Source organism: Nothoprocta perdicaria, unplaced genomic scaffold (genome assembly GCF_003342845.1).
Source record: "Nothoprocta perdicaria isolate Ctin4 unplaced genomic scaffold, notPer1 scaffold_43, whole genome shotgun sequence".
Taxonomy (NCBI): Eukaryota; Metazoa; Chordata; class Aves; order Tinamiformes; family Tinamidae; genus Nothoprocta; species Nothoprocta perdicaria.
In genome coordinates, this window is record NW_020455677.1 from 3,609,545 (window position 1) to 3,636,345 (window position 26,801).

Genomic DNA, 26,801 nt, shown 5'->3' on the forward strand with positions numbered 1-26,801 from the left:
GTGCAAATCTCTTGGTTTCCCTGAGTGCTGCAGAATATCACACACAAAAATTTTCAAGAGTACTTTATTGAGGAAAAAAATAAATAAATGAGTTAATCTTATAAAYGACGTGACCCCATGTTTTTCTGAAATGCTTTACTGCCTGTTTTGTCTGAATATTGCTGTTGTAAATTTATAACATTATAATATTTTGAGCTTTATTTCTGTGTGATCTCTGCTTCTTCTGTATTCTATATGTCATACATTGCGGCCTCTGCAATTTAGAATTGTTTAGTTAAAAAATTGTCCCTCAAAATTGTATTTAGCGGTGTGATGATTAGTTGTAAATACAAAGAATTATTGCTATATAAACTGATCTGTTAATTCTGGGACACTGGGAGCAGCTTATGGTCCATAGTGGCATAAACTTTGTTGCAGCTGAATCAAGTCCTCAGTAGAAACTGCCTATTAATCACTGCTAGTTTATGGCTCTGTTTTTTTTATCACCAATTCTGATCATTCTGGGGCATCTATACATGCCGTTATTTTTCTTGCCCCATCCTACTGACTGTTCTCAAAGCTTGGTTGATTAAGGTGGTCGGGGCTTGCATAACTGGAATTCACCAGAATCCAGATGTTCCCTCATTTTAGCTACACTTGCACCTTATTGCTGAGGTGAAGCATGAAAAGGGTTCCCACTTTATCTAATTCTAGGTCTGCACTTAATATTTTCCATGCCCTCAAAGTCTTTCCACCCATGGGATTTTTTTGGGGTTKTCTCCCTTTCCCATTCCCCTGCCCAAATCTGCTGAAAGTGTTCCCGAATCTTTCTCCCATTTTGGAATGGTGTTATCTGCTTCCTCCAGAGATGGTCTGATAACAATCTAGTTTCGAGATCYCCCCCTGCTTCAGACCCATGCTGCATGGTAGAGAATATCTCTTAATGCAACTCCATGAGTGGCATGTCTTGCTTTCCATAAAACAGCACCCATTGCATTACTTCTCAATAATTCCCCTTTTTTTTTTCTAGAAAGGAATTTTATTGACATATTAGAAATACTATAYGATTAGCCAGTTTGCCATTGATAAATGCTTTCCTTATGAAATTATGTGAAATCTTCATAGCTTTCTGTAATAGTAGGCATCTCTGGCTTTATAGAACTAGCTATTTCTTCATGGAGGCTCCCTTGCTTTAGTAAAGGTTCCTCTCAAAATATGGTTTGTACCCACTTTATTTTTAAACCTTTGCCCTCCTCTTTTGGCAGCTAGGTAAGAGAACKGATGTAGAAACGTAGATGTTTCTTTCCATGTCAAACAGCAATTGCCTTCTGCTAGTAGTTGGTCTGACATAAAGAGTKTGACAAGTCCCAGAAGAGAATTAGAGAGCAATGTATTTTCTGCTTTTCATCATTGACATAAGATGAGAAGAAAGACTAAATGATCAGAAAAAAAATACTTTTGAGGAGCTGTGATTTAATCCCTTATTGGTAAGAACCAACTTAGGTCCATTTTAAGACAATGTAGTGTCAGAATTGATGCCAGGGACAGGCATCACCTCCTGGATCCCCTGAAGGGACCCTTGTGCAGAGGAGCTACCSCTTGGTACTGCTGAGATTTGGTCTTTCACCCTGGGATCTGTTGTGTCTCCTTTCTTTGCTGCAACACAAGCACCCCTGTTCCAGCAGTGTTCCTGGTGGCCTTTGCTGTCCTTCGTGTGGTGTCCTGTCTGTAGTCCTGTCCTGTAGTCCTGGCATCTGCGCCCCTGGACACATGGGATATGGATTATCCTGCCCTACGCATCAAGGAAGTTTCTCCTGGTTGTTTTCTTGCTATTGTGTTTTTAATCCTAAAATTAGGAAGTTTCAGGATGATCGTTTAGGTAGCCACAGTTCACAAGTGCCATGAGAATGACCTGTATGGAGAGCAATTGTCAAAGCTATTCTGACTCTAAATTAGACCCTAATTTTGACCCTAAATCGGAGGGTATGGCATGTTTCGTGACAATTCAGCCTTTCCCATGTAAATCCTTGGAAGATGTCATATGACAGCAGGCTTTCAGCAACTACGTTTAGCCCTTGTCTGATTTTTTCCTGTCTGTAACAAGGTGCCTGTGGAAGTGTTCATGCCAGGCAAAGATCTATGATGGTGAGTGCCAGGGAATGGTGTCATTCCCAAAGCACTTAAATAAGGGCTTGCTGTAGCTGACACATACCTAATGCAGGGGGAGAAAACAAGCACGGTATTTTCTGGGAACTTTGTTGTTGTTGTTTAAACACTGTAGCTAATCTGTCTTGTTTCTCCATCTCTTCTTTCCCCTCTGGCCATATTTCAGGCTGTAATTTTGCATTCTTTCCTACTCGACCTGAAGTTTTCGCATTTCAAATAATTGTTTTGAATTTGTATGTTGTTTCTGCACAGAACTTAACAGTGATGGAAGACCTGTTGGTTAGAAGCTTTTTTTATTATTCTTCTTTCTTCCTCAGAATAAAAAAATAGAGGATGAAAGTCAAGTGGTGTTGGCACACCTATACGCCCAAAATAACTCCTGGCCTATAAAAACAGGCAATAAGAATTAATTCTTAAGGAGGAGCAGTAAAATTTATGCAAGTATTTTGACAGAGAAGATAACTTCTGTGTAGGGAAGAGCTGACTAAATGTCGCAGTGAGTTCTCAATTCCAGAAAGGTGTTTAAATTGGCTGGATTTTTTCTTTTGAAGAAATGCTTAGATTGAAACGGTGTTAATTCAAGTGAATCCTGTAACTTCTGATCTACAGGTTAGACAAGTCGTTGGCATTCATCCTTTCTGGACTGAAGGGGTTTGATGCTGTAATTCATGCCTCTCTCAGAACTTTGAGCAGACCAGAGCTTCAGGGAGAAGGTGTCTTCATGCAGGATTTTAATAAAACATGCACTAATGGTAATGAATAAGATCCCTCTGTCTGCAGAGGCACAGACCTCTGCCCCACCTATGCTTGAATTTGAAGCTTTGACGAAAATACAGCAAAACAGTGGATTTTGCTGTTCCTTGCTGCGTTATTGGAAAAAGTTTGCCAGCTCCATGTTCAGAAAGTTTTCTTCCTACGCTTATTATTTGTAATTCAGTTAAAGCTAAAGCTTTTCTCAGCTGTGATRAGCATGCATTGGGAAACGATAGTATTTTGGTTAGTATTAGTTGCTAATAATAATGAGTATTGTTTAGAATTCAGTTCCTAAAGGTCAGCTATTTGATTTTTAGCCAGTGATACGCAATATTGGACCAGCACACAAAGTGGAGGAGCTGTTGTAGCAATGCTCACCAGTGTGGGGCTGTTCTGCTGATGACTATTGTTCTTTTGGAGTCCTTGGAGATTATCTTCAAATGTTTTCCAGTTTTCTTTGAAAGGCTGGTGGGAAGGTCAACAGAAATTGGTGGAAGTCCAGTCCATGTATGAGGAAACGATAATAAGAACTGGGGGGAAAAGTTGATATTGGTGATTATTATGTACAATAATGAATAAGATCAAAAATAATTGTGTGTGAATAAAATGAACACTCATAAATTGTTTTTTTTTTCTGAGGTTGGTTATTTCATAAATGCACCACTGACTAAAATCTACGCTTAAATCAAGTAAATTACGTAAATTCCAGGAGGTGTGCAGAAGACTGACTTTTCRGAACTAATTGGCACTGCTAGTTTGCCATACATATTGCATTTTGAAAGGTTCTTAATCCTAAAAGCATTGCAAAGTGGCATATGACTTTTCCAAAAGAAGATTTGAATATTATTTGCTGTGTGAGAAGGCTCTTTTTTTTTCTCTCTGTTTATGAAGGTGTATATATAATATATATAAAAAAAAATCTTTTTATCCCTCTTCTTTGCCTTAGTGGCGTGTTTGGTACAGACATGGTCAACGAGCCTGCGTGCTAATGCAGTTCAAAGGGAGCCGTGAATGCGAGCAGTGCTGCCTGGCGGCTTTAGGCTGCTCCAGAGCAGGCACGCGGCGCTCCCTCCGCGCGCCGCCTCCTTCCCTCCCTCCCTCCTTCCTTCCCTCCCAGCGTTTCCTCCGAGGGCTGCAGTTCTGCTGTTTCTCAGCATACCTCACTGCTGGCCGCTGTGCCATCCGAGCTGTGCTTTCTAATGACAAAGTCCTTTTTGGCAGCGTGTGTAGCTTCTCTTCCCACCCCCTCTATCCCTCTTTTCTGTCTCTTTTTTCCTTGCTACTTCTCCTGAAAAAGAACTCATTTTAGGACAAATCCTTCAGTTCAGCTGATTAAGTTATTTAATTTASAGAAGGATAAGCAGGAGGAAGTTGCATTTTCCAACAGCTGTAAGGAGATACAAGGTATGGTGGCAAAGCAACGCTGATAGTTGCTGAGGCCTGTTTAGAGCAGGTGCGTGTGGGCCCTCACCCCTGCTTTGGGGGAAATATCTTTGTTTTGTGTAGCTCTTCTGACCCATTATGCCTGTGCCCTTATGGCTGCATGCATTTTGGCTTGTGTAACCATGGACTTTTTTTGCTGGAGATTTGGCTGCTCTGCATTTAGAATCAAAATAATGAAAAATCAAGATCCCCCACCCCGACAGATGCAAACTGGAGCATCTCTGCTGAGCCCGTGGAGTTACGCTGATGCCCGTGAGCAGAGAATATAGCCGTTCTTCCCATACTTGCTTTGTTTTTCTGTTGGTGCTGAACTATGTCTAGCTCCCAAGTTCTCTCATGTGTCTAGGATCTGGGTGGCTGTGATGTCTCCTTTCTAGAATATAAGGGACTTCTAATGCTAAGGTAACAGCTGTGAATTGTATTAAATTTGGCAAAAAAAAAAAATCAGTCTTTTCTGGAAGAAATGCCTGCTACATAAGTTCAATTTATTACCATTTTTAAACTCCCACTTTCTGATTTTTTGGAGTAATAGAATCATGATGAAAAAGAGAATTGGGCCCAACTTGAGCTTTCTATGCTTAACTTTGAGGAGAATGAAAGCTCAAGTGGGAATAATAGCAAGCTACTGATTTGCTAGTTCGTGCTTGGAGAGTAAAAAGCAGAGAAAATGTGGAGAAAGGTGGCTGCGTGCCATTGACCTCTGTGTACACAGCAAGCGTTTCCCAGCTTTGCTTCCCATTCATGATCCTTTTCCAGGCTGCTGTAGGTTAACCATCCATTGACAAGTAGGAGTGTAGAAGTTTAAGGAGTTAGGAGGCAGCAGTTGAGAAAGAGCATAAGATAAAGCAAGAGAGGAGGATTGCCAGCAGTGACCCGCTTTGTATCGCGGCTGGAACCACGCCGTGTCCRTCGGTTGTGTTGGGAAGCTGATGGAGCGGATAATCCTGGGCTAGGCCTCAGCAGAGCCAGCAGTCACTGTGTGACTGAACCAAACCGTGATTTTTAAAATATTTGAGATGCTGCAGGTGAGTATGGAGAGACCATGACTCTTTCTCCTCAGACACTATGGTTTTGATGCCTCTCCTRTGTAGTGGGAGGAACGGAGGCAGGCCAGCTCCAGAGGCATTGGTGAGACCAGCCAGGTGCATTTCCAGAGGGCTTTATGAAGACTCGTTTAGGTTTTTTTGCTTGGATAAATGATTTTTCAGCAACTTGTGCTGCTGTTTGGTGAAGATGAGTGCTTTGCCGAAGTTCATCTTGGGCGCAGCTTCCGTCATGCAGGAAGATAACATCGGGGAGCGACTCCATCTGCTCTGGCTCACGTTCAAGATACTGCGTCACGGATTGCATTAGCCTGGAGGCCGTAACCCGAGTTCGAGCAACGGGGCACATCTCGCTTGCTATGAGACATCATGAAAACTGGATGTGAAAGCGATAGAAAGAAAATGCTAGAATAAAGCACCATTTTCTTTGCTCTTTCCAACCGATATAGTGGTGCTGGTGTSCATGTGAACCAATTGGAGAGAAAAATACTGATCTGCTCCAAGCAGGTGGTGGTAGGGATACTGAACCCCCTAAAATGGAGGCTCCAGATTCTGATTTTAGCTATAAATCTAGGAGAATCCCCAACTGTACTCAAGTGCCTGCTGTTTTTTTAGCCAGATAACTAAAGTAGTTTGACCTTTTGGGGCACACTTCACCTTCAATTCAGTCACTCGTTTTCCCTTTCGGTAAGAGGAGACAATATTTACTCCAGCTCAAACTACTAATCTCCTATTTTACCAGCTGAAAATAGTGGCAGGYTTAAATACTAATGGGAGATCAAAATCACACCATGGGAAGTTATCACTGTTTCAGTTTACCTGATGGCCTAGTTCAGACTGAGGCTCACAATTAAAAAAGTAGTGTTTAAAGTAACAGCCTCCTTATTTTTAAAGCAGGAACTACACAAGAACCATGTCCCAGGCAAAACTCACACCACCAAAGGGGAAAAAGAAATGTGGTCTGACWTGTAGGATTTAAACCTGAGAGTTGTTTCAGGTATTGAAAGAAAGAATTAGGTGGAAAAAATCAAAATATACAAAGGCGGTATTGTTAAGAATTATTATTCCCTCTGTTGCCAAGTGTTTCTGTCATTCTGGGTCTCTGGATATCTGTTGTCTTATTGTGAATAGCTGCAAATGACCAAGAGACAGAGAAATAGAAATTTTCATTTAACTGCGTATGCATTAAAATGATTAGATTCTCAAAAAAAGKAAATATTTGGCTTCATTTCTTAAAGATTCTATTATGAGGACGGTTTTCTCAGTTTTAATAGCAATAGTGTCTGAAAAKGTTGCTACTTAAAAAGACAAGACACAGATTATTAACAGACAAAAGCGTGAAATATTTGTCCCCTAGAGAGAATGCTCAAAATAATCACCACAAAATGTGTGTTTTGTAACTCCTGCATGCTACCACTGTGCTCTTTGGAGCATCCACCACAGCCAAACTGTGCTCAAAACAAAGTAAAATAATCAACAAACTCACTGAATTTCCTCTACGAACGTTAGTAAACAACGTGGTACTCAGGTGTGCAAGGGCAATCTCCCCTACATGCACGTTTTTTTTCTCGGAGTTCACCCAGGCTTATGCGGCAGGTGTCAAATATTCAGAGATTATTTCTTAGAAAGACCTACCTGTGAAAGTAGAAGAAATTGTAGAAGAAATTGAAGACATAATTATATATATAAAGAGATTATATATACACATAATACACACACTAGTATGTATGTACACATTTATATTATATAAACATATATATTTATACACACACACATAAAGTAATATAATAAGAAAACACTAATGATCGTTAAGAGTCATGGGCCTGTGGTGACCCAGGAGATATTTCTAACTCTGCCTTCTAGGGTGCTGGCGTATTGTCCTTGCAGTGCCCTGCTCATATACATTCGGACTTGGAGGGTCCAAATGCTGCTGTGGGCAGCATGGAGCAGCCCAGGGTCTTGGGAGGAGACCTACCCTTTGCGGTGTCCCCAAGGCCACAAGGTGCCCTCTGCTCAGCTTTCTGCTCTGCCATTGACCTCACTGACTGCAATGTGGACCAGCGTGTGTGAACTGCTGACCTCCGCTAACATTTCATAATAATTTCATCACTGGCTTCAACGGCGCCAGAAATTCATCTGCAACATTACACATTTAAAAAAAAAAAAAAAGGCATTTTAAGGGATGTAAACCAAGGGCAAATCTAGTCTTTGAATATCTAATGAATTCAAAGGTCGTTTCCCTGTGGACCGTTGGATTGTTTTTATTGTTCCTCTTCTGTCTGGTAGCTATTTTTTTCTCAAATATTTCATTAGTTGCAACTACTATTTTAATTGGGGAAATTAGCAAGAAAAAAAAAAGCATCACAGCTGAAATGCCTTGTGGAAGGCCTCATATAATAACTCATATAATACCTTTTTAAAATTGCAGCAATATATTTGGTTTATGGCCTCTGTAGYTCTTCTCTGTCTTTTGTGAGATTTTCAGGTGTTGTTACTTATATCTGGAAGTAAAAGATGTCCAAGTGGCTGTGCTGGCTTGATATCAGCAGGGCTGCAGGGGACACCTAGGCAGAGCACATGCTAGAGGGAGGTGAGGATGAATGTTTGTAGACCTCCATTACATGGTCGAGTTTAGTTAAGATTTCTGCAGTGTTACGTCTCACTGATATTTTCTTCAGGCATTGGAGAACCTGCAGCAGCGTATTTTAGGGCTGGTTGTTTATTTTTCCTGCCTTGTTTTTTATGTACCGAAATATTGTAGTGAAAATAGGGTGGGGTTGGGCCTGTTTTCAAAGACCTTCCTTTGAAAGGAGCTTTTTTTTCTCTTTCCCGGTGGCAAGCAATGGTGTCACCACCCTCTTCCCTGCTCCACGCGTGCTCCCATTGTTCCTGTCCACAAAGGGCCTCCGAGCGCCAACCTGCCGGGGTCTGCTGTGGGACCCACGGGCCTGACCCTGAAATGGGGTTGGATGTTTGTCCCTCAGGCTCAAAACAGTGCTCGATTTAAGAGGCTGTCCTTGTTTAGCTGCGTCTGCCCCATCTCCATCTGCGTAATGCTGGTGGTGGCTCAGTTTCGAGCTGGGATGTGGCCGGTGCCATCTGAGAAATGAGGCTGGYGCTGAGTCCGAGTTCCACTTCTGGGCCCCATAGGCCCGCGGGTTGCACTTCGCCCTCCTTCAGTTTCAGCCTGCTGCCGAAGAGATAAAGCAGAGCTTTTGGTATGTGTTTTGTAGAGTAGGTAAATAGTTGGATTATCTGGAAACAGATCTCAGCAAGACCTGCTGAGCTTCTGAGCAACAGTCTGTATGGACCTCTAGATTAGCTGTCAAAATTGACTGATGACTACAAGCAATGCCGCCAGATAGCAATCTGCAGTGTCTCAGAGCAGCACAACCCTGATAGGGATCTCGTGTTGTGCGTTGTTGTAACTGTGGCCTGGCCCTGGCGGGGTGATTCCACCTCGAGCTCTGCTGCAGAGAATTGTTGAATGCYGAAGTGAAGAGCACTTATGGAGAAAGAAGCTATAAACTTATCACCAAAACGTTGTGCATGCAGTTTTTCGAGGCAACCGATGCTGAAGCAACGTGTTCTGTTTTATTGTTCTGTGGCCTTTTTGGAAGGTGCTCGCCTTGTGTGTGTGAAGGATGGTGCTTGCCTTGGCTGGTATCAAGCAAATGGTTGCCCTGGTACTGTCTCCATGGCCCTTGGCTAAGCAAAGGGGACACAACTCCAGTCTCAGGAAGGAAGACCAGATTAGTCTGCTTAGTGAAGCCTCAGCTGGAAGAGCACTACGTCCTGGACTGTTGTTTCTCTCCAAATTTCCTTTGTAGTTGAGAAGATCGGAGATGTGGTTCTCTTCATTGAGATGTTGTCTACAACCCTTCCTGTTCACTCATATAGCTGGCCCTATCCTTGTCGGACCAATTTATTGGCCAAATTTTCTCGGCTGTGTGGGCTCTAAAATGACTCCCTGATTTAGCCCTAATGCACCAAAAAAAAAAAAAAAAAAAAAGTTGAAAAGGCAGAAGAGGAAATGTCCCAAATCTGCTTTAAGTTCTCATCAGATAGTAGCTTAACATTTTTTCTGAGGGTCAGGGGCCTCCCGTAGTTGCCCAGGAGTGGGCCATGCCCTGTGAGCCCTGGGTTTGCAGCATTGTAAAATAACCCCATGTCAGATTAATGGTTACTAAAATCCTAAAGCTTATTTTGCTAGTTCAAGTTACTCATAAAACTGGAGAGAARATGGTAGAACATAAATCCTATAGACATTGTTTTGCTTAATATGATTAAATTTACTAGAGTTTAGTGAGATAGGATGAACCATAATGCTTTAGAAAGATGTATTTTCAGTGCTCCAGCACTGTCAGTAAGGTTCTCAGCACTGAACTCCCAAAATATTGTTAGTTGCTTTGACAGGTTTAATATTTCAAGTGATGCTTCAAATTGCAGATGCAAAGAGATCTTATCATAATAACCGCATAAAATGTAAGATGCTAGTGGTATAAGCATTAAAAAAAAATACAGATGTAATGTTTTTGTCCCAGCAAACATTTTTTTCAGAAATGCATGCCAGGAATTTTCATTAAAATACATAAAATACAAATCCAGTAACACTCAGTTATCAAGAGGATAGATACCAGGAGAACTTCAGACTTTGGAGAAGTTACCATTTTTGTGCATGCTTTTAAAGTTTGAAGGGATTAATCCTCTCTAAATAATTGCTGTGTTCCCCTTTCTGGAAAGCCCACGAATGCCTGTGTCACTGTAAGCTGTATTGGTCTGAGGGTTGATGTGGGGCACAAATTATGCTTAGCTTAAAGAAACTAAAGTTTTTCTGTTGTTTTAGACTTGGCCTGTTGATATGCTGGTTCTGCTAGCTAAGTCCCGTATGGTTGTGCTAAGAATCTTTTTAAAATGGCCCCTTGAAAACAAATAGGAGTTCTTAACTTTTACCAAGAGSTTTCAGTATGTCTCACTTGCCCAATGTAGTGTGAGCCCTTGTTACTTTTCACCTTTTGTTTTAAACTCAGAGGAAAGAATTGTATTACACTGAAAGCCTTATTTTAGGTTATTCTTAAGTTATGAATTGATATGGCAGTAGGTGGAACTACTAATTGAACTAACAGTGATTTGTTATTTACTGAGTACAGCAAACGTAAGACATATCCCAATCAAACTAAGAAGCAGCTTTGAAGGAAGGATGTAAAGTATTTCATTTCCTTATTTTTGTAATTGCCCTTTCTGTTAGTAGCTCTTCACGTTGCCTTCAAACTCTCATTTCCTGTGTTAACAACATCCCTGTTTTGGTGTAGGGTCTTTTGTGTGTATATTGGGTACCTCATCCCGGTGTGCAGCATTGCTTGATTTACTGCTTCATAGCCAAGAGCGCTACAGAAGTATGTTTTCAAATCATCCGTTCCCTCTGTCCTAGAATAACTCTTGTGTCTTATCCTTTTCCCATTGCTTTTGCTGGTGTGCTGATCATGGGCATCTGATTGTTCTCAGATTTTAGTGAATGCTATTTCCTCTGGAGAGAGTGCAGGTATTAGACAGGATCTATATGTGCCATGCATGGGTTTCATTCACAGCTTTCACGTTTTGACCTGGGTTCCTGGTGAGTGAGTGAACTACTGTTCGTAGCACACTTTATTTAAATAGTTATTGATGGTCACTTTTATTATTTTTAAAAGCAAAATATTACACCCAAAATGAACTGCTTGTAAGCTAGAATGGTTCTCAAACTTCTTAGACTTCTTATAGGAATTTTAAGGCTAAATAAGCATGACTGCTGGATACTTGGTGTGTATTTAAGCACATCTTTTGGGGCTCTCAAGCAGTGTGGTCTTTAATGGCTACTGAGTGCCTCAAAGCAAATGCAGCTCCTCCTTAGGTGTTATACCATATTAATATGTGTAAGGATTTGCCAAGTAAAAGGTAAAGCAAAGCATAAACACGTGACAAAAACAATGGGTTTGCTCGTTTGAAATAAACATTGTTGCTACGTAAGATACTATTACTCGTTAAAATATTTTCATTGAGGTCTTTATTGGTTTTAATTGAAAAATCTTTTCAGAGAGTCTGATTACTTTTTTCATTTATTTTATGCATACAGTAAAATATTTTCCTAATTTTTCACCTAGAATCTAAATGCGAGTTAGCATTTGAAGCTTTACCTCTAAACCATTTGAAATGAGCTTTTATTACAGAAATTGCATGTGACAGCTTAATTAACAGTGGATTCTTGACCTTTAACATGCTGGAGCTAGAAGCATTTAAAAACCAGCCATTGGATATACAGTATATGCATGATGTTTTACTAGTTGGCATACACGGCAGTGTAAAGCAAAGTCCAAGGGTCACCAGAATAATGAGGTAAACTGAAGTCAGTAAAATTGAAGTATGTAGTTCAAAAAATTTTATGTGCATGTGATACTGTATGTACGTATGAGGGAAAGCTGCCAGATTGCATAAAAACTATTTTCGTGCAGGATGAAAATAATACTTTCTCTGAAAACATGAACGATCTGGAGCCTGCAAGGAAGGTGTGTAATTCAGTGCARTCACCGTGCTGGTGGCTCAAGGAGCAGTCCTAGAGGAGCAAGCGTGTGTGTGTGAATATATATATGTATGTATATGTATATACACACACACACAACCTAAACTAAATGAGCTCACACAGAGCTGTGCCGACCCCTGTGTAGGGGCACTTAGACCCCGGCTGCTGGCRGGATGGTCGCAGCGATGTGACCTTTGTGTGCAAAGCCTGGGGTCTCCCCCAGGCTCCGTGTTGCTGCAGTACCAGGTATGCAGCAAAACGTGCCCCGAGCCCCGCTGGTTCTGCCTGGCCACATGAAAATAGCTACAGGGGCCGCAGCTTCTGTGAGCAGCAACACCACGCATTGGGTTTTCAGCAATGGGGCAAGAGAGGCCTTTGAGAGCTGGATTAGGATCTTAACTGTGAGTGAGTAATACCCGGGCCGGCAGGCATTCCCATGGATTTCAGKAAACTGTGTTGCAAGGGGCCATTCGGAGTGAGCGAGGGGATAGGAATCCCACTCCTGCTCCTTCTGGAGCATTCCTCAAAACTCTGGGTTGCGTTTGGGGAGGATTGTGGGCTTTGTTTGGGCAGCGTGTGGGTGTATCCGTTGGACCTGCTTCCCCTTTGGGCTCTTGGGCAAAACACGGAGCGCTCCTGCTCCTGGAAGGCTGGGAGCTTCCCGGAACTGTGCGCACTTGCGAATTGTTTGTCGACATCGATATGCGATATCCCGTAAAGTCTGTTTTCAGAATCGAAACTAAACACGGGCAGGAGCGAGCGGCGAGCTGTGTAAATAGTCTTTCTAGGGGTATCGTGAGGTGCTTGTGCTCCAGGGCCGGAGGAGTAAGGCCTGCTTGTCCTTAACTCTCCCTTCTCCTCGGACTTGCGTGCGAGTGAGCGCTGCGGCCCCGCACATCGCCGAGCGCCCCGGGGAAGGCGCGGGCGCCTTCCAGGCCCTACCGACAKCCCTCACATTTGCGGACCTGTGGATGGATGGATGTGTTTGCGTTTTCCCCCTTCTCTTTTAGTAAGGCTGCGGCTCAGGCCGGGGGAGCGAGGCGCAGGCTCCCGCTGGCGTCACTCCCTTGGAGCAGTGACGCACGCGCCTGCGCCGTTTCTGCCGCATAAGTGGGTGGTTTATAGGCTGGGAGGGAATGATTCATAAATTRGGTAGAGCCTGTGCCTTTCCCGTTACCCTAAYGATGTGTGATAGGAGGCAGTGCAAGCCTTTCCGTGCAAACCTGCTTTCAAGCCACTGCCTTGTTAAGCAGGCACCTTCTTGCTCTCTAGACTGCCTTSTCAAGCCGTACCCAGGGTAAAATGCTAATCCGGGGCATAAAACGGGGCATTACCCAGGGCCAAAACTACAGAGAGACTTAGCGGTCTGCCAGTGGCTAATGAAAACACCACGCCTTGCAGCATCCTGTCTCTTGACTGCAGTTTTTGGAGGCTTTTGCAACCAAGATGACTAAGTACAGGATACTCTTGGAAAGCAAGAAGAGCAGTTGGTCCCTTTTGGGGAAATGCGCTGGCTTGTAGTGGAGGGAGAGAGGGGGACATATTTAAAGCAACCAAGCAGGCTCCCGCTCAGATCTGAGCAGGCTCGGGTGCGGGATGCAGCGAGCAGCACCGCTTGCAGGGAGATGGGAAYTGTGGCGGGGAGCGGTGCTGCGGGTGCGCGGCTGCGGTGCCATGAAACTCTCTGCTCCTAGCCTTCCTTATTAGAAATCTCAAGCAAACCCATGGTTAATAAAGCCAGCTCGTCTCATTAGCCCCACTTCATAGTTATATTTATAGAGGTTAGAAAAGCTAAATATTTTTCTTTGTGGTTGGAGTGGCGTCATGAGAGCTCCCTCTCTTATACAACCCGTTTTTACTGCGTGAATTGCGACACAGTTTTGGCCTTAGTACCCAAATCTTGGTACTTAAACAAGCAGGGACTGGATTTTCGGTTTCTCAAGATTGGTTCTGAAGTGAAAATTGTGGATTCTGGACTTAGACCAGAGTGCAAATGATTGTGGTTCAGGTTAGATATTTGAAGCTGCAACTGAAAATTCTCATAAATATTGCTGCATGCTTTTTGATTTTTTTTCAATTTTCTTTCTAATCTCTAATTTCATTTGGTAGTATTGGAAAAAAATTGTTCCCCAGTTGGAATCTCCATAGGCACGGTGTAGAAATATTTTATTCTGAGAGAAAAAAGGACTTCAAAAGCAATATGGCTGCATGGAATTCCCATGTGCTGCTCTCCCATTTATTGCATCTGCCCTGGAATGACACAGGGTCATTCCTATTCCTATTCCTATTCCTATTCCATTTCCTATTAACTACCTTCATGAGCAATCAGAATGAAGGGACTTCATTTTATGTACATATGATCCAACTTTTAATTATCAAAGAGAAGCCCAAATAGTAAAAATGAGGAGTTAGTGCTAGCTGGTGAATATCCGATCCTTTAGATACTGGCTTGTAGGCGCGCGTGGTAYTTGCTTTAGCAATGTCCCTGCAGCCAGGAGCAAAGCGTGATCCCGCTGTTATGCACCTGGGCACGTGTTTGTCTCGTCCCGTGCATGCCCTTTGCAGCAGATACCMCGCGGGAGTCGTTCACCTCGTCACCTCCGGCACAATAATTGTGAAAGAGGTTTGTGGTGGGGTCATGGTGGATCTCGAGGAGATGTCATGAGTGTTTGTGAGGCTCTGCTCTCTGGTAGCGCAACCACTAGCCTGTCCTCTCACCTATTGACTCCCAAAGCAGATGCYCGCCTTTGAGTGTCTTAAGTTGTTCTCTAGACTATATGGAAMCTTCAGTACTAACAAATAGCAAGGGGTACCCATGGGCTTCCTGTGCGCTCTACAGAACAAGGTTCCTTTGCAGAAGAAGGTTCAGCAACACCTTCCAGGTGATGCTGAACACCAAACCGGGCATGGGCTCTGCAGGCACCTGCCAACACTTGCCTAGCTCCTAAGAGATCTTCTTCCTCTTTAAAATGTGTTACTACATATTAATGCTCTTCTGTTTTACACGGCTTTACATTGTGCTAGCCGTGATTGGAACAGTTTCTAGTATTAAGTGATGTGGCTAATATTTGTTGAATTCTTTGTTTTTCCTCATCCTCTTCCGATGTGTTTAAGTGTTTTTTTTTTTGTTTTGTTTTTTTTTTGTTTTGCTTGACTTTTTCATTCATTCCCCTTTAAACTTTGTTTTATAGCTTCCTTGTCTTATAATAAAATTGGAAAAAGCGGATTATACGATGCTTCGTTTTTAGGAGGCCTTGCAAATGGCAAGCTGCCACTGGTGGTTCTAGAAATGACTGTGTAATAGCRGCAACAAAAATTTTGTGGTTAATCTTTTCCACATCATGTTCTGTGCTGGTCCAGGCTGTGCTGTTTGAACCGATACAGTGTTTCAGGAGTTCACAAAAAAATAAGTTTATTATGTGATGAAATGACTCAAGTGCAAAACCTCAACTGATGCAAGTGAAGGTAACACTTGTATTATCAGCAGAGCTACATGGGGTTGGAATAGCAGAAGGTTTTTCAACACCTATTAGTGGAAATGGTTTGTGGTGTTCCAAATTTTTATTTATTTATTTTTAAAGCAACATTACAGTCAGTGAAGTTTTCTCTTAAAATCCTATCTCAAGTTTGTAATAAGTGTAGGCCTCACATTTCTTATATGTTCAGTTTTGCTTTATGCCCCTCGGTGGCTCAGCTTTACATTATTGCTTCATAAAATGTCTTTGTTACTTCCTGCTCTTTTCTTCTCAGTGGAGGCCCAAGGAGGCTGACTCTGTGTCATGCTATTTCACTCAAGGATCCACTTTGATGGACCATGAGAAGATGGGGACCTAAATTGAAAAACTTTGCCTAAGGGRATTTCTTATATGTGACAGTATTTTATTTCCTGTTTTGTATCCTTCATGGTCAAGGAAAAGTGTTTTTCCAGAGAGATGTTGGGTTAAGAGCTGAGACCTTGTATGGATAAACACAATTTGGCCCACTATTACTGCTTGTAATGTAATGCAGGGAACAGCCATCGCTGCTCATTTCATGGGTGATATCTCCACACCCACAACAGTTGTTGCGGCTGGGAAGCAGTGTTACCCCTACCTCTTTTTCAATTAACCTGATTTAGATTGGATAGAATAGATTTAGATATCTCTGTTGCTTTTTACATATGCTGAGTGAAGTTTGGGAATAAGGATTTGCTACTWCATTTTGAATCTCTGGCCTGGGGCAAATTTTCCTCCTGTCACATTAAATGCAGACCACAAGCTAACYTTAGTAGAATCAGAACCCTTTGGTGTTGCAGCAGCCCTTCCAAATTCCCATTTTCAGACAAAGCAAGCAGATATAAGCGCCTGGCAAACTGATTTAACCCAGTTGACCGAAATGATTCACCACCCAAGGAGATTTGCTCTTGCAAATGCCTCTCTCAAGCTGTGGATGGCTTTTCAAGACATGCCTGTCCCTTTCTCTCCCCACCACCTCGCAGGAGCAGTTCGGAGAGGAGGAAGGAGAAGTCGAGAGACGCGGCGCGATGCCGGCGCAGCAAAGAGACCGAAGTGCTCTACGAGCTGGCCCACGAGCTGCCGCTGCCGCCCAACATCAGCTCGCACCTGGACAAGGCCTCCATCATGCGCCTGGCCATCAGCTTCTTGCGCACGCACAAGCTCTTGTCTTCAGGTAAGGCCTACCCGCAGCTCGTGGGTAGTCTCGGCTTGTCCTGAGCTCGCCTAGCACTCGAGGTTGTCTGGGGTGCTAGCTGGCTTCAGCACCAAGCAGCACCTCAGGTAGAAGCTATACGAGATGTTCTCTGAGCATGGGGTCTCTAAGTCAACGCAGGGCACAACCATTGCCACTGTAGTAATGTGACCACCTACTAAGCTGCAAGGTTTTATTTTTCATCCCCATATGGATATTTTAATCAGGATAGCAGAAAATGGTGTTTCTCATCACGTAACGTCTTCCTTTATCAAAACTGCAACTGGTGCAGTTTTGCCTATCTCAAAAGATTCTGAAAACTCCTGAATGTGCTTTGGCAAGCTCCAGATTTTAAGCTTTCACTTTCAAGAGCTTAATCAGAATTCAGACGCGCCTCTTAGGCTTCCATGCCGAAACAAGTAAATCTTGATTTGCCTGGGAAATGTGTTTGTTCAAGTGCCTTTAAAAGGCAGCTTGGAAGTGCTGAACGCCTGATACTTTGTTTGAAAGGACTAATTGTCCTATAGGCCAGTAATAGGTAGCAGATAGGTTGTCTAACCCTGGTAGACTCAGATAACTAAAGCAAACAACTTTTCAGTGCTTGACACAGATGGGTTCTGTTTAATGAGAACCTTGCTTGTTTTGGGCTAGGGTGAAATGTGAACCAGCACCATTTTCATGGGCTGTGAAAACTGATAGAAATCACAAAATATTCTTATTTTTCAACTGCCTTTAAGCAATCGCTTTGGGAATCTGTGGTTTGAGTGGGCTACGGGATTAATGAAAATAACTGTTGGTTATGGGAGAACTTTCACATGGTGACTTCTGAGTGTCAAAAATATGTTAACAAAACAATGCCTGAATTATTTGTGAAAGGTAAAGCCAAGATACCGTCTTTTCCCACATTAATGGCAAAACTCCCAATACAGTCACGATTTCATTTCCTCACTTTAGAAAAGTTGAGTCATACTGTAACAACTGTTTTAATAAATGCTATTAGGAAGTGTCTCATTTTGTGGAGGAGGATGCTGTTGGCTAGTCTGAAATATGACAGATAAAATTCTGCTCCTGTGTGGTGTAGTTTTTATAGCTTTTTTGAGCTAGGCAAAGACTTTTGCATAAAATAGGAGCTTTCTAACCTTGGCCTGTGGAATTGGATTTCTTTAACAATTACCTCTGTAGAAAGAAAAGGTTATTTGCTGAGCAGTGCTTGCAAGTCATCTTTGTTTTCCCAATATAAGTAATGCTTGGGGAAGCTAACATAAAATAGGTAAGTATTCTTTAAAATGCCACATAACTCACCACTTTGCTAGCTATTTTTTTTTATTTGAAAAGCTGATGCTGTGTTTTTGTATTTATATGACATGAGCCAGAGGCTGTCAAAGATGAGGAAAATAAAACTTCTGAATGGCTGTAACAGATGATGTTATAACGTGCATGCATCTGGAAAGCTGAAATAAAATAGCTTAATACATATATACACACACATATATATATGTGTATACACACACATATATAACTTATATATGATTTTTCTGTGATGGTTTTGAGATATAATTTGATTCATGCATCTGATTTACATGTCTTGAAGCACCATATACTTGAAATACTGCCATAACCCAAAATCTAAAAAAGAATGTGAAATTAAACATTGTATTTGTGTCAATCTCTGTTTTAATATTTCAAGCTTTACCTATGACAGTTCTTAGGTTAACTTTAAATGTAGCAGCAAATCTGATCCCTTTCCTCATTTTAAATATCAATTTAAATTAGGTCTTGTCATTAAAATTAGTGTTGTTAGTCAAATACAGTTTTGTCCACAGCTGCATCTTTAGACACTTGAGATGTGCATCACGGTTTTATAATCCTTTATTTTTCCATTTTGGCGAACTGATCTTAAAGCACTTTAAAGGGGACTCTTCTGGAAAAGTTGGGTCTTATTTTCTGAAAGTGAGAACAAGCTGAAGTGACTGAACTCAGGCCAAAATACCTTGGTTACTAATTATATTTTGGATCCAGCTAACATTTAAAACATTTAATTGGCCAAGTTAAGCAAGAAGGCTGGAGGTTAACATAGCCCTGAATATTTCAAAGCTGATTTTTAAGGTTTAGCGTAAAGAGACATTATTAGAGAGAGAATTTGTATTATCATGGTCAGAATCCCACCTTTAAGGTCGTATTTGCCCCTCTYTGGGGCAAATGGATCCCAAGATTCGCATGTGTCTCAATGAGGTCTGGACAAGCAAATCTGTGTTGGATGCAGCCTGGCATTCCAGGGACTGGAGATGCCCACGAGTTCCTATGGTGTGAGGAGCCGCCAACGCAGGGGGGTCAGTTATCCTGGGCAGGTGGGATGGGGAAGGGGAATGAGGGCAGTGCTGATGTGGGACACGCAGCAGACAGAGCCCCTCTTGGCTTTGCTCTGTCCCCGTGGAAGTGGCTGTGATTATTTGGGCTAGATGCTTCATGTAAACTGGACTCAAGTGGTAGTGTTTGCTCTGTAATCTTAGAGCATTGAAGTAAGTAACATTTACTGCATTTGTGTATACAATGTCAATAAAATGAGGTTGCAGCACRGCTTGAAAAATACAGAAGATGCTTCAAAAGTGCTGCTTGATTAGCATTTTTTGGTGTTTATTATTTATGTTATCAAAAACTACTGGTACACCAGGTTTGAGGTCATGCTGTGTYTTGCAGGCATGATTCTCAAATGGGGATGGAGCACCTCATTTCACAGCACTTTTCTGGGAACAGGGAGAGCAAGGACTTTCCAGGGCTGCATCCTTGTCTTCTTGCAACCTCCTGCTCCTTAATTGAGAGATGGCCTCAGGCGACTTGCCAGCCTCAGCTGGCATCAAGTGCTGAAGGCTTCTTCTTCTTCTTCCCTGGTGTGGCACGGGGCCTTTGCTTCGTGGATCTCGGCCTTTTCCATTAGCTGGATCTCCGTGCAGTGCTCCCTGCCTCTGCAAATCCCCATGCCGGGAGCGAGCGCGCTCAGCCTCGCTCCCCTTTCACAATAGGAAATAGCTGGTTGTGTATCTCAGAGTTCAAAAGGGTAAAAAATACCAGGTTTTGCTTTATAAAAGTGGCTGCTTTACTTAGTAACACGCTTCCCTTTGATTTTCACAGTAGGCAATTCTGTGTGGGAATGTGGGAGAGGAAGCCTTGAACATTTAGAAACGCAGGCTGTTGCTCTGACGGCCTGATTGAGATTAGTATCGCAGGAAGCAAACTGAAACAATAGCTTTATAATTCTGTTTCCATGTTGTGCAGAGCGCTACGCGGCATAATTGGAATGCTGGTTGAAATATCATTTAATTATGGCCGCCTTAAATATTTCTCAAGATGTCTCCTAATTCTATTGGCATAATAGTTTTTACCCTCATTGCATGAAAAAGGTCGCGGTAAATATAGAAGAGATCTTTGTTCCTTTCAAGGGAAGGTTTTGATACCCCATCAAGTGACTACCGAAACTCACCACCTGGTGTTTACCTGTGGCTGAGCTTTAGGAGTGAGGGTCTTATGGGCTTTAATTTGGCCAGAAGGTTTGATATCAGTGCCTGTCTCCTTTTGTTACCTACAACAGCTTGCACGTGAGTAAATTCTCATAATTTGGGGGAGGAGGAAGTTAAGAGATGGCCAAATGTAGCTTTTTTTGGTTGGAGTAGCCGTCTTGGTTAGCATGGCAGTTGTTTCATAGTCCAATCCAGCCAATCTGCTGGCGTCTGACATGTGGGAGCAGCAGAGTCCTCCCTGGGAGCCACGCGTTGTTCATACGTGGTGCCCATAGCCTAAGTGCTCCTCCCATGCATGCTCTCACCAGCAGGTAATACAGGGAGCAGAGCCCCATGTGCTTCCGAGGTGTGTGCCAGAGCGTCGGAGTGAGGCGAATGGGGCCAGCAGGATTTTTTCCAGCTTGCCTCCATGCCCTGCGAGCCGGGTGCCTTTTCCATGTCCAGGAGCAGCGGAGGAAGCTGCCCGGGAGCCGCTCCTGTAGCAGGAGCGGGGAGGGAGCAGGGAAGCAGACCGGAAGCGGCTTGGGAGAAGGGAGGCCGCAAGGAAGCCAGTGTGAAGTTGTTTCAAGGGAGGGAGACAACAGGGCCGGAAAGGCAGCAGGGAGCAGAGAGGAAAAAATAGCTCTGCTCGCCGCTTTTAAGGGAGCGCCTGCTATCGGGCGAGGCGGCGCGAGCATTGTTCTCCGTCTGGACGAGCCGCGGCTAATCTGGGGCCATTGTGGCATAAAACAGGGCTTTAAAAATAGCCCGGCTGCTTGCGCGCCTCCGTCGCCTTGGGAAAACAGTCCTGTGGAGGCCGAGGGCTGCCACTGCCCGGAGCGCGGCCTCTTGGGCAGGAAAGCGCCTCACGCCGTCGGTTTTGGTGGAAGAAGCCTCCCTGGTATGTGGTGATGGGCRGCTCTGTGCCCCAAGAGCCCTGTTCAAAGCGGAGCACAGCAGGGGTTGAAGCACCTTTAGAGGAGCAGTGCCTGTGTAATCCGGCTGCATGCAAMCCCCCTAATAAAACTGCAAGCAACCTGCAAGTGTTTTCTTTAGAAAAGTTGCTTGTGCACTTAGAGATAAGGGCCCTTCAGGAAGCTTCCAGTTGAGGAGCGGCTTTTTCTTGCTGTATCTAAATGGATTGGTTTTTATTGAATGCATTGAAAATATCCCCTTGAACAGGATGTGCTGTCGTGTCAGGACGAAAATAGCCCCCCGTTGCTTTCCTTTGATGCAAAACAAGAAATTAGGGAGAGGCAAGTCCAGCTCCAAAGCTCTCGCGCTGCTGCTGCCTCTTCCCTACCTCAGGCCAACATCACGGAGTGATTTGAGAGCCCTTGTCAGGAACGGCGGCGAGCGAGGGGACAGTTGTGGCGTGGTATCTGTTGCACATCATTGATTGCCAAGACCCCTCTGTGGTGCCTGTGGYGCCCAGGACAAGGGGCAAAGCCTTGAGGGCTGCATGGAGGGGTGACGTGGGCTCTAGCTGAGCCCCAGGCATCACGGCCCTTCCTCTGAGCCACATGAAAGGAGCAGGGCTGATCCCTGACTGTTTGCTGGGAGCTTGTTTATACCTGAGCGCTTATTTCTTGCAAGGGGAGCCTGATTTTTGAGCTTTCAGATTTGTTCCAAGAGGCCGGGCTGAAGGAAATGAGCAAGCATCTACGGAAAAAGTGTTCTTAAACTTGGGAACAGAGCACATCCTGACAGTGGGAATTAATCAAAGCTTGTTTACAAGAGCTATTTTTAGCATAAAAGGTTATCATAAACACTGCAATAAGCATTTGCCACAACACTTCAGGGTTCCTTGTGGATTAATAATTCCTACTTTAATAGATTGAAATTTTTTGAAATAGAGCTAATTTGAAAAAAAAAAAAAAAAGCTAAGAAAAAATGGACTGAGCAATACTGCTTGGGGTGATAGAAACAGGGGATGAGAGTGGGACTCGAGGCACGATCCTGCTATATCTGTGACAGTCACCCCAGGGAGGGCACCTTACTTTTCTGTGCCCCCAAACTTGATCTGATCCCCTGATCTAGACTGGGCAGGGATTCTCTCCTTTATTGGCCTCCTAGTGCTCTGTGAGAACAGCCTTGGCTGGGATCCATCAATGTAACTATAGTATGAGCAGTGATACTGCAGTACTTCATTGCTACTGAACTATAGTTAAGTAGTTCATGTATTTATGCTAATTTATAGTTAAATGGGAGTATTTGCGGCCCAGTTGCCCTTGCCATGGTGCCTGAACTGAAGGGAGAAATGAGGAAAACAAAACAAAAAAAACCCACAAAAAAGCAGTTGCAGGGAAAACAAAAAATTCATCCTTATTTCAAAATTTAATTAATTTAAAATTTAATTAATTTAAATATTTAATTGACCATTCATTTGAAATCAACAGAAGACCTACCTAAAAATCAGTGCTGATTTATTGCATCTCCGTAAGCCCTGGAAAATTCTGGCCAGCCTGCATTAGATGCTGCTACCACCTAGATAAAAGTATTGCCAAGCCTATAGAAAACTGAAGGTGAAATTCTGCCCCTGCTTCCTCATCTAAACCTCTTTCTTTCACTGGATCCCAGCTCCCTCAGCTGTTTTTCACTTAAAGTCAGATTTTCTTATGTCCAGCCCCAAAGTAAATTAATAAAGAACATTTAAAGCAAAACGAGAGGCTAGAGGGATATTGGGGAGCAGCTGGTGGYAGCAAAGGCTTGATTTGCTTTTAAGAAAACCAGATTTTTTGCTAGTGGCAAAAAAAACTGCATTGGTTCTGATGTACCAAGCTCCTTATGTGTGTAAAGATATTAGTAGCTGGTGATTTTCCCAGGCCTTGCTGCWGCCCTCCCTATACATTAGTGTATATCCATATCCATTAGTGTATAGGCCYTCTGCCCTTCTTCCCAGTCCGCATCACGGATGCCTCCGGCTGGACTAAGGTCATCTTAATAAAAATAATCCCCATCCACGTGCCCTAAAGCTGACTCTATAGCGCTTGGCTACGCTAGGACATTAAGGGTTTGAACCTCCAGCCCCAATGCGAGTGATCCCRTGCCCTCTGTGTGGCTTTGGATAAGTAATATAATTTATATACATGGAAAAGCAAACTTAATCATCTGATAATACAAGTCAAGTGTTTGTCTTTCACTGTTGGAGGCATTTAAGAATACAAACGCTTTGAATAGCCTTCCTGCCTTTGAATGGTGATGTTTTGTTAATGCAAACTTAATGAGCTGGAAGAAAAAAAGGGAAAGGAGGGTCTGGGGTTAGAGCTGAAAAGTCAGTTTTTCTCCGAGCCCACACTTGGCTGATTGTCTTGGGCCATGGCCACCATCCCTGCTGAATAAACCATTTGTTTGCTTCCGGAAAAGTAAAAAAAAAAAACCCTTGACATCCTTTACACAGCAGAAACAAGCTTGGGAGCAGATGGTCGCTCATTTATTTATTTTTTATTTTCCTTTTTTTTTTTTTTTTTTTTAAAAAAAAAGTCTTATTATTTTTAGAAAACCTTATTTCAATACATTGCTGAGCGTTTTGTTGGCGTTTCCAACGCTTCCTGAAGGCCGCGGCCTTGTCCTCCGTGCTCGCGGTGCCTGCGCACAGCGACGCAGCAACCAAGGCCCGCTCCGGGCCGGCCCTCCCTGGCCAGGGCCTTCTCCTCCCCGAATGCTGAGAGGCCGAGGAGGGCCGGAGAAGCCGAGGAGGGCAGGCCTGGTGCTGCCGGCCTGCAGACCAAGGCCACGGTGAGGGGYGGGAGGCGGCGTCCTGGCGGCCTTGTTCTCACCAGGGTCATTGCAAGTGCCCGTCCCCCTGCGCCTGCTCCCGAGCCTGCCTTAGCCACTGCGGGAGGGATAAATTGGGCTTGTCCTATAATATTAACTGATTGTGCTTTAAAGTAAAACCTGTATAGGTGACTCAGCCTTTTCCGTATATCCTCCCCACCAAAACCAAAAAACAGCCCTCCAAAAAAAGCAAAAGATGCATTTTAACATGTTTTACAAAGCAATACAAATACAAAGCAATAGAAACAAATGCAAATGACTTTATGCTTCTACACKTCTTCCGAAATAAGGATTTCCACAAGAAACACGAAGAGAAAATGATGAATGTGTTGTTATAGGGAGGAAAGGAACAAAACTGAAATATCCTCTGGTCCTGAGAGGATACGCAAAACRGCATGCTGAAATTGCAACATTAAAGCAGCAAAGACAACCAAGTTCTCCAAGAGGCAGAGGAGCTTCCCACGGTTCCTTCATCGACGAAGGCCGATGCAAAGAGGACCGGAGCCTTCCGGGCAGCCCAACGTGCTGGGGCTCGTCATCCCGTGCACCTGACGATGAGCAGGGCCCTCAGCCACCGCTAGGGCTTTGGCAGAGGAGGACCGAGTTTGTTGCCCTCCCTTCTGTGCAGATGTGCTGCCTTCAGGTAAAACCATGAAGATAAGCTCAGCCTCGGCGGCTGAGGGGCACAGAAGAGCTGGGATAAACCATCTCCTGAGAAAACCCCTGGCAAAACAGGGCAAGGAAATTATTGCGTCCACTCCTACACACAAACTGGTCCTTACTAATCACCTACAACTCACCTGCTGTGGGTTTCCTATACATGGAGCGGAAAACTTAACAGTCCTAATGTTTTGAAGAGATGGCAAGAGGCAATTGCCTGTATGAGGAAGTTGAAAAAAACAACAGGGAGATGACTAGCCAAAAAAACACAAACACTCTCATAAATACATCAGCATGGATTTACATTTCGTCACAACAGTAGCCTGGCTGCTCCAGGAGACATTAGATGTGTTGGATTCACAAACCTTTCCCTGCATGTAGAAACGTATAGGATGTGAACGGGATATGGAGCCTTTTCTCCTGGCTGGATGGGAGATAGGTAGATAACGGAGCGTGTTGGAGCTGGTGGGATGGCGTGTGCGGAGCTCGGCAGTCTGCAACTGAGAAAGCAAGTTCAGCAGGAGCGGGTGCTTGTTTCTCCTGCAGATTCTTTAAATGTGTTGGATGAAAGGGAAATGATCCAGAAAGACAACAATTCTCTATTTCTTACAGTTTTCTTATTCTTATACTAAAGGTATTTTTCATGGCGATTTTTCTGAGCTGAGTGGAGCAGTCTACTTGGGCAGTCTTAATAGGAGAAGTATTTGAACTTCTTACTAAACCTGGATTCACATGTCGTTTTGTGAGGCATTTGCTAGAAATGCACACATTTACCTTGTCTTCTGTAGGAACTGCAGTGTTGTATTTGATGGGAGATGAAAAGAATGCTTTGGGCCAAAAGAATCTGTGCCCCATAGAGTATGTGCCTCAGTGTCTGGTTACATATGTGTTAACACAGATTTACTTACTGCAAACACACATAAGGTCAGTAAAGAGTTTGTTGTATATATTTACCAGAAGGTTTAGAGAAAAAGAAAATCAAGAAAACTCTCAAACTTTTACCTTTCTAATAATAAGGATTTCCCTTCCACGTACTATGCAGGTGGGTTTCTCCTCAAGAACACAGAACAGTACTGTGGAAAAGAAATTCTAACAGGGAAGTATTTTGCTAAAATTGTAAAAAAAAAGTAGCTGGGAAAGTTGAAGATTTTAAATGTTTTTGTCCTTTCTTTCAGTATGTGCTGACAACGAGACTGAGCTGGAGGCAGACCAGCAGATGGACAACCTGTACCTGAAAGCTTTGGAGGGATTTATTGCCGTGGTGACACAGGATGGAGACATGATCTTCTTGTCAGAGAATGTCAACAAATATATGGGTCTAACCCAGGTAACTTGTTCCCTGACACTTCTCTGCCTTTGTAATACAATTCCCAGGAACCAGACATATGCCTAAATGCAGAAAAACAGTTGTGTTGACTAGAGGGAAAAAAAAAAAAAAAAAAACCCAAAACCCTACCTTCCTGGATCCTGCTATGGAGGACAGAATAGGCATTTTTATATTATTAAAATTATATTATTATACCATTTTCAAGCAATTTTTATCAGATGGAAACAATGCTGCTTTGTGCATCCTATTCAGTTACCAGTTGAATATGGCTGTGGGGTTAGTGTAAATGGATTCATTACAAGACATGGGACAAATTACTAATAAAAAAGGCTGAGTTAAACCTGGCTGTGATCCACTGCAGTGGTCAAGCTTAGCGTGTTGTCCTGCTTCATCTCTCAAAAATACTGGGCCCCATCCTTCAGCTGCTATCAGTACACTTAGTTCCACTGACCAGTTTGTTCTAAGTAGGTAGAATTTAGAAATAGATAAATGAGTATGTGAATAGATAAATAAGTTGTTTTTAGGGGAGGGGCTAAACACTGTTTTTATTTCCAAACAGGTGGAATTAACTGGACACAGCATTTTTGACTTCACTCACCCATGTGACCATGAAGAAATTCGAGAGAATCTGAGTCTGAAAAATGGTAATTGTTTTGTTTTGCCAAATATGCCTAAGCATGATACCATTTAGAAGTGCTTGTTTAGTATTTTCCTTTCATCAAGTTAAGACAGGCATAATGTTCTCACTTGTAACTATTAGCAAAGATTTATGTGCTGCAAGCTAAAACACAGATTTAAATGCACAGACCCAGTWAAGGTCTGCTCAAAGTTTAGGTCTCAGACTTAAAAATGGCCCTTTGTTTGTCCATGCATCTTTGATAGTCTCTGCAGGTAAATTAACTAGGGATTAGTCAGTT

The 26,801-nt window shown here is 43.1% G+C and overlaps 1 protein-coding gene across 1 annotated transcript in view; it reads left to right on the forward strand.

Moving 5' to 3' along the window:
* Positions 1 to 2,633: 2,633 nt before the first annotated feature.
* The window catches only part of EPAS1 (endothelial PAS domain protein 1), a 45,094-nt gene continuing 20,926 nt past the window's right edge, over positions 2,634 to 26,801 (forward strand). The window contains exons 1-4 of the mRNA XM_026046241.1: positions 2,634 to 2,641; positions 16,418 to 16,608; positions 25,733 to 25,884; positions 26,444 to 26,528. Coding sequence (XP_025902026.1) covers positions 2,634 to 2,641; positions 16,418 to 16,608; positions 25,733 to 25,884; positions 26,444 to 26,528 — 436 coding nt within the window. The remainder of the gene's footprint in view (positions 2,642 to 16,417; positions 16,609 to 25,732; positions 25,885 to 26,443; positions 26,529 to 26,801) is intronic.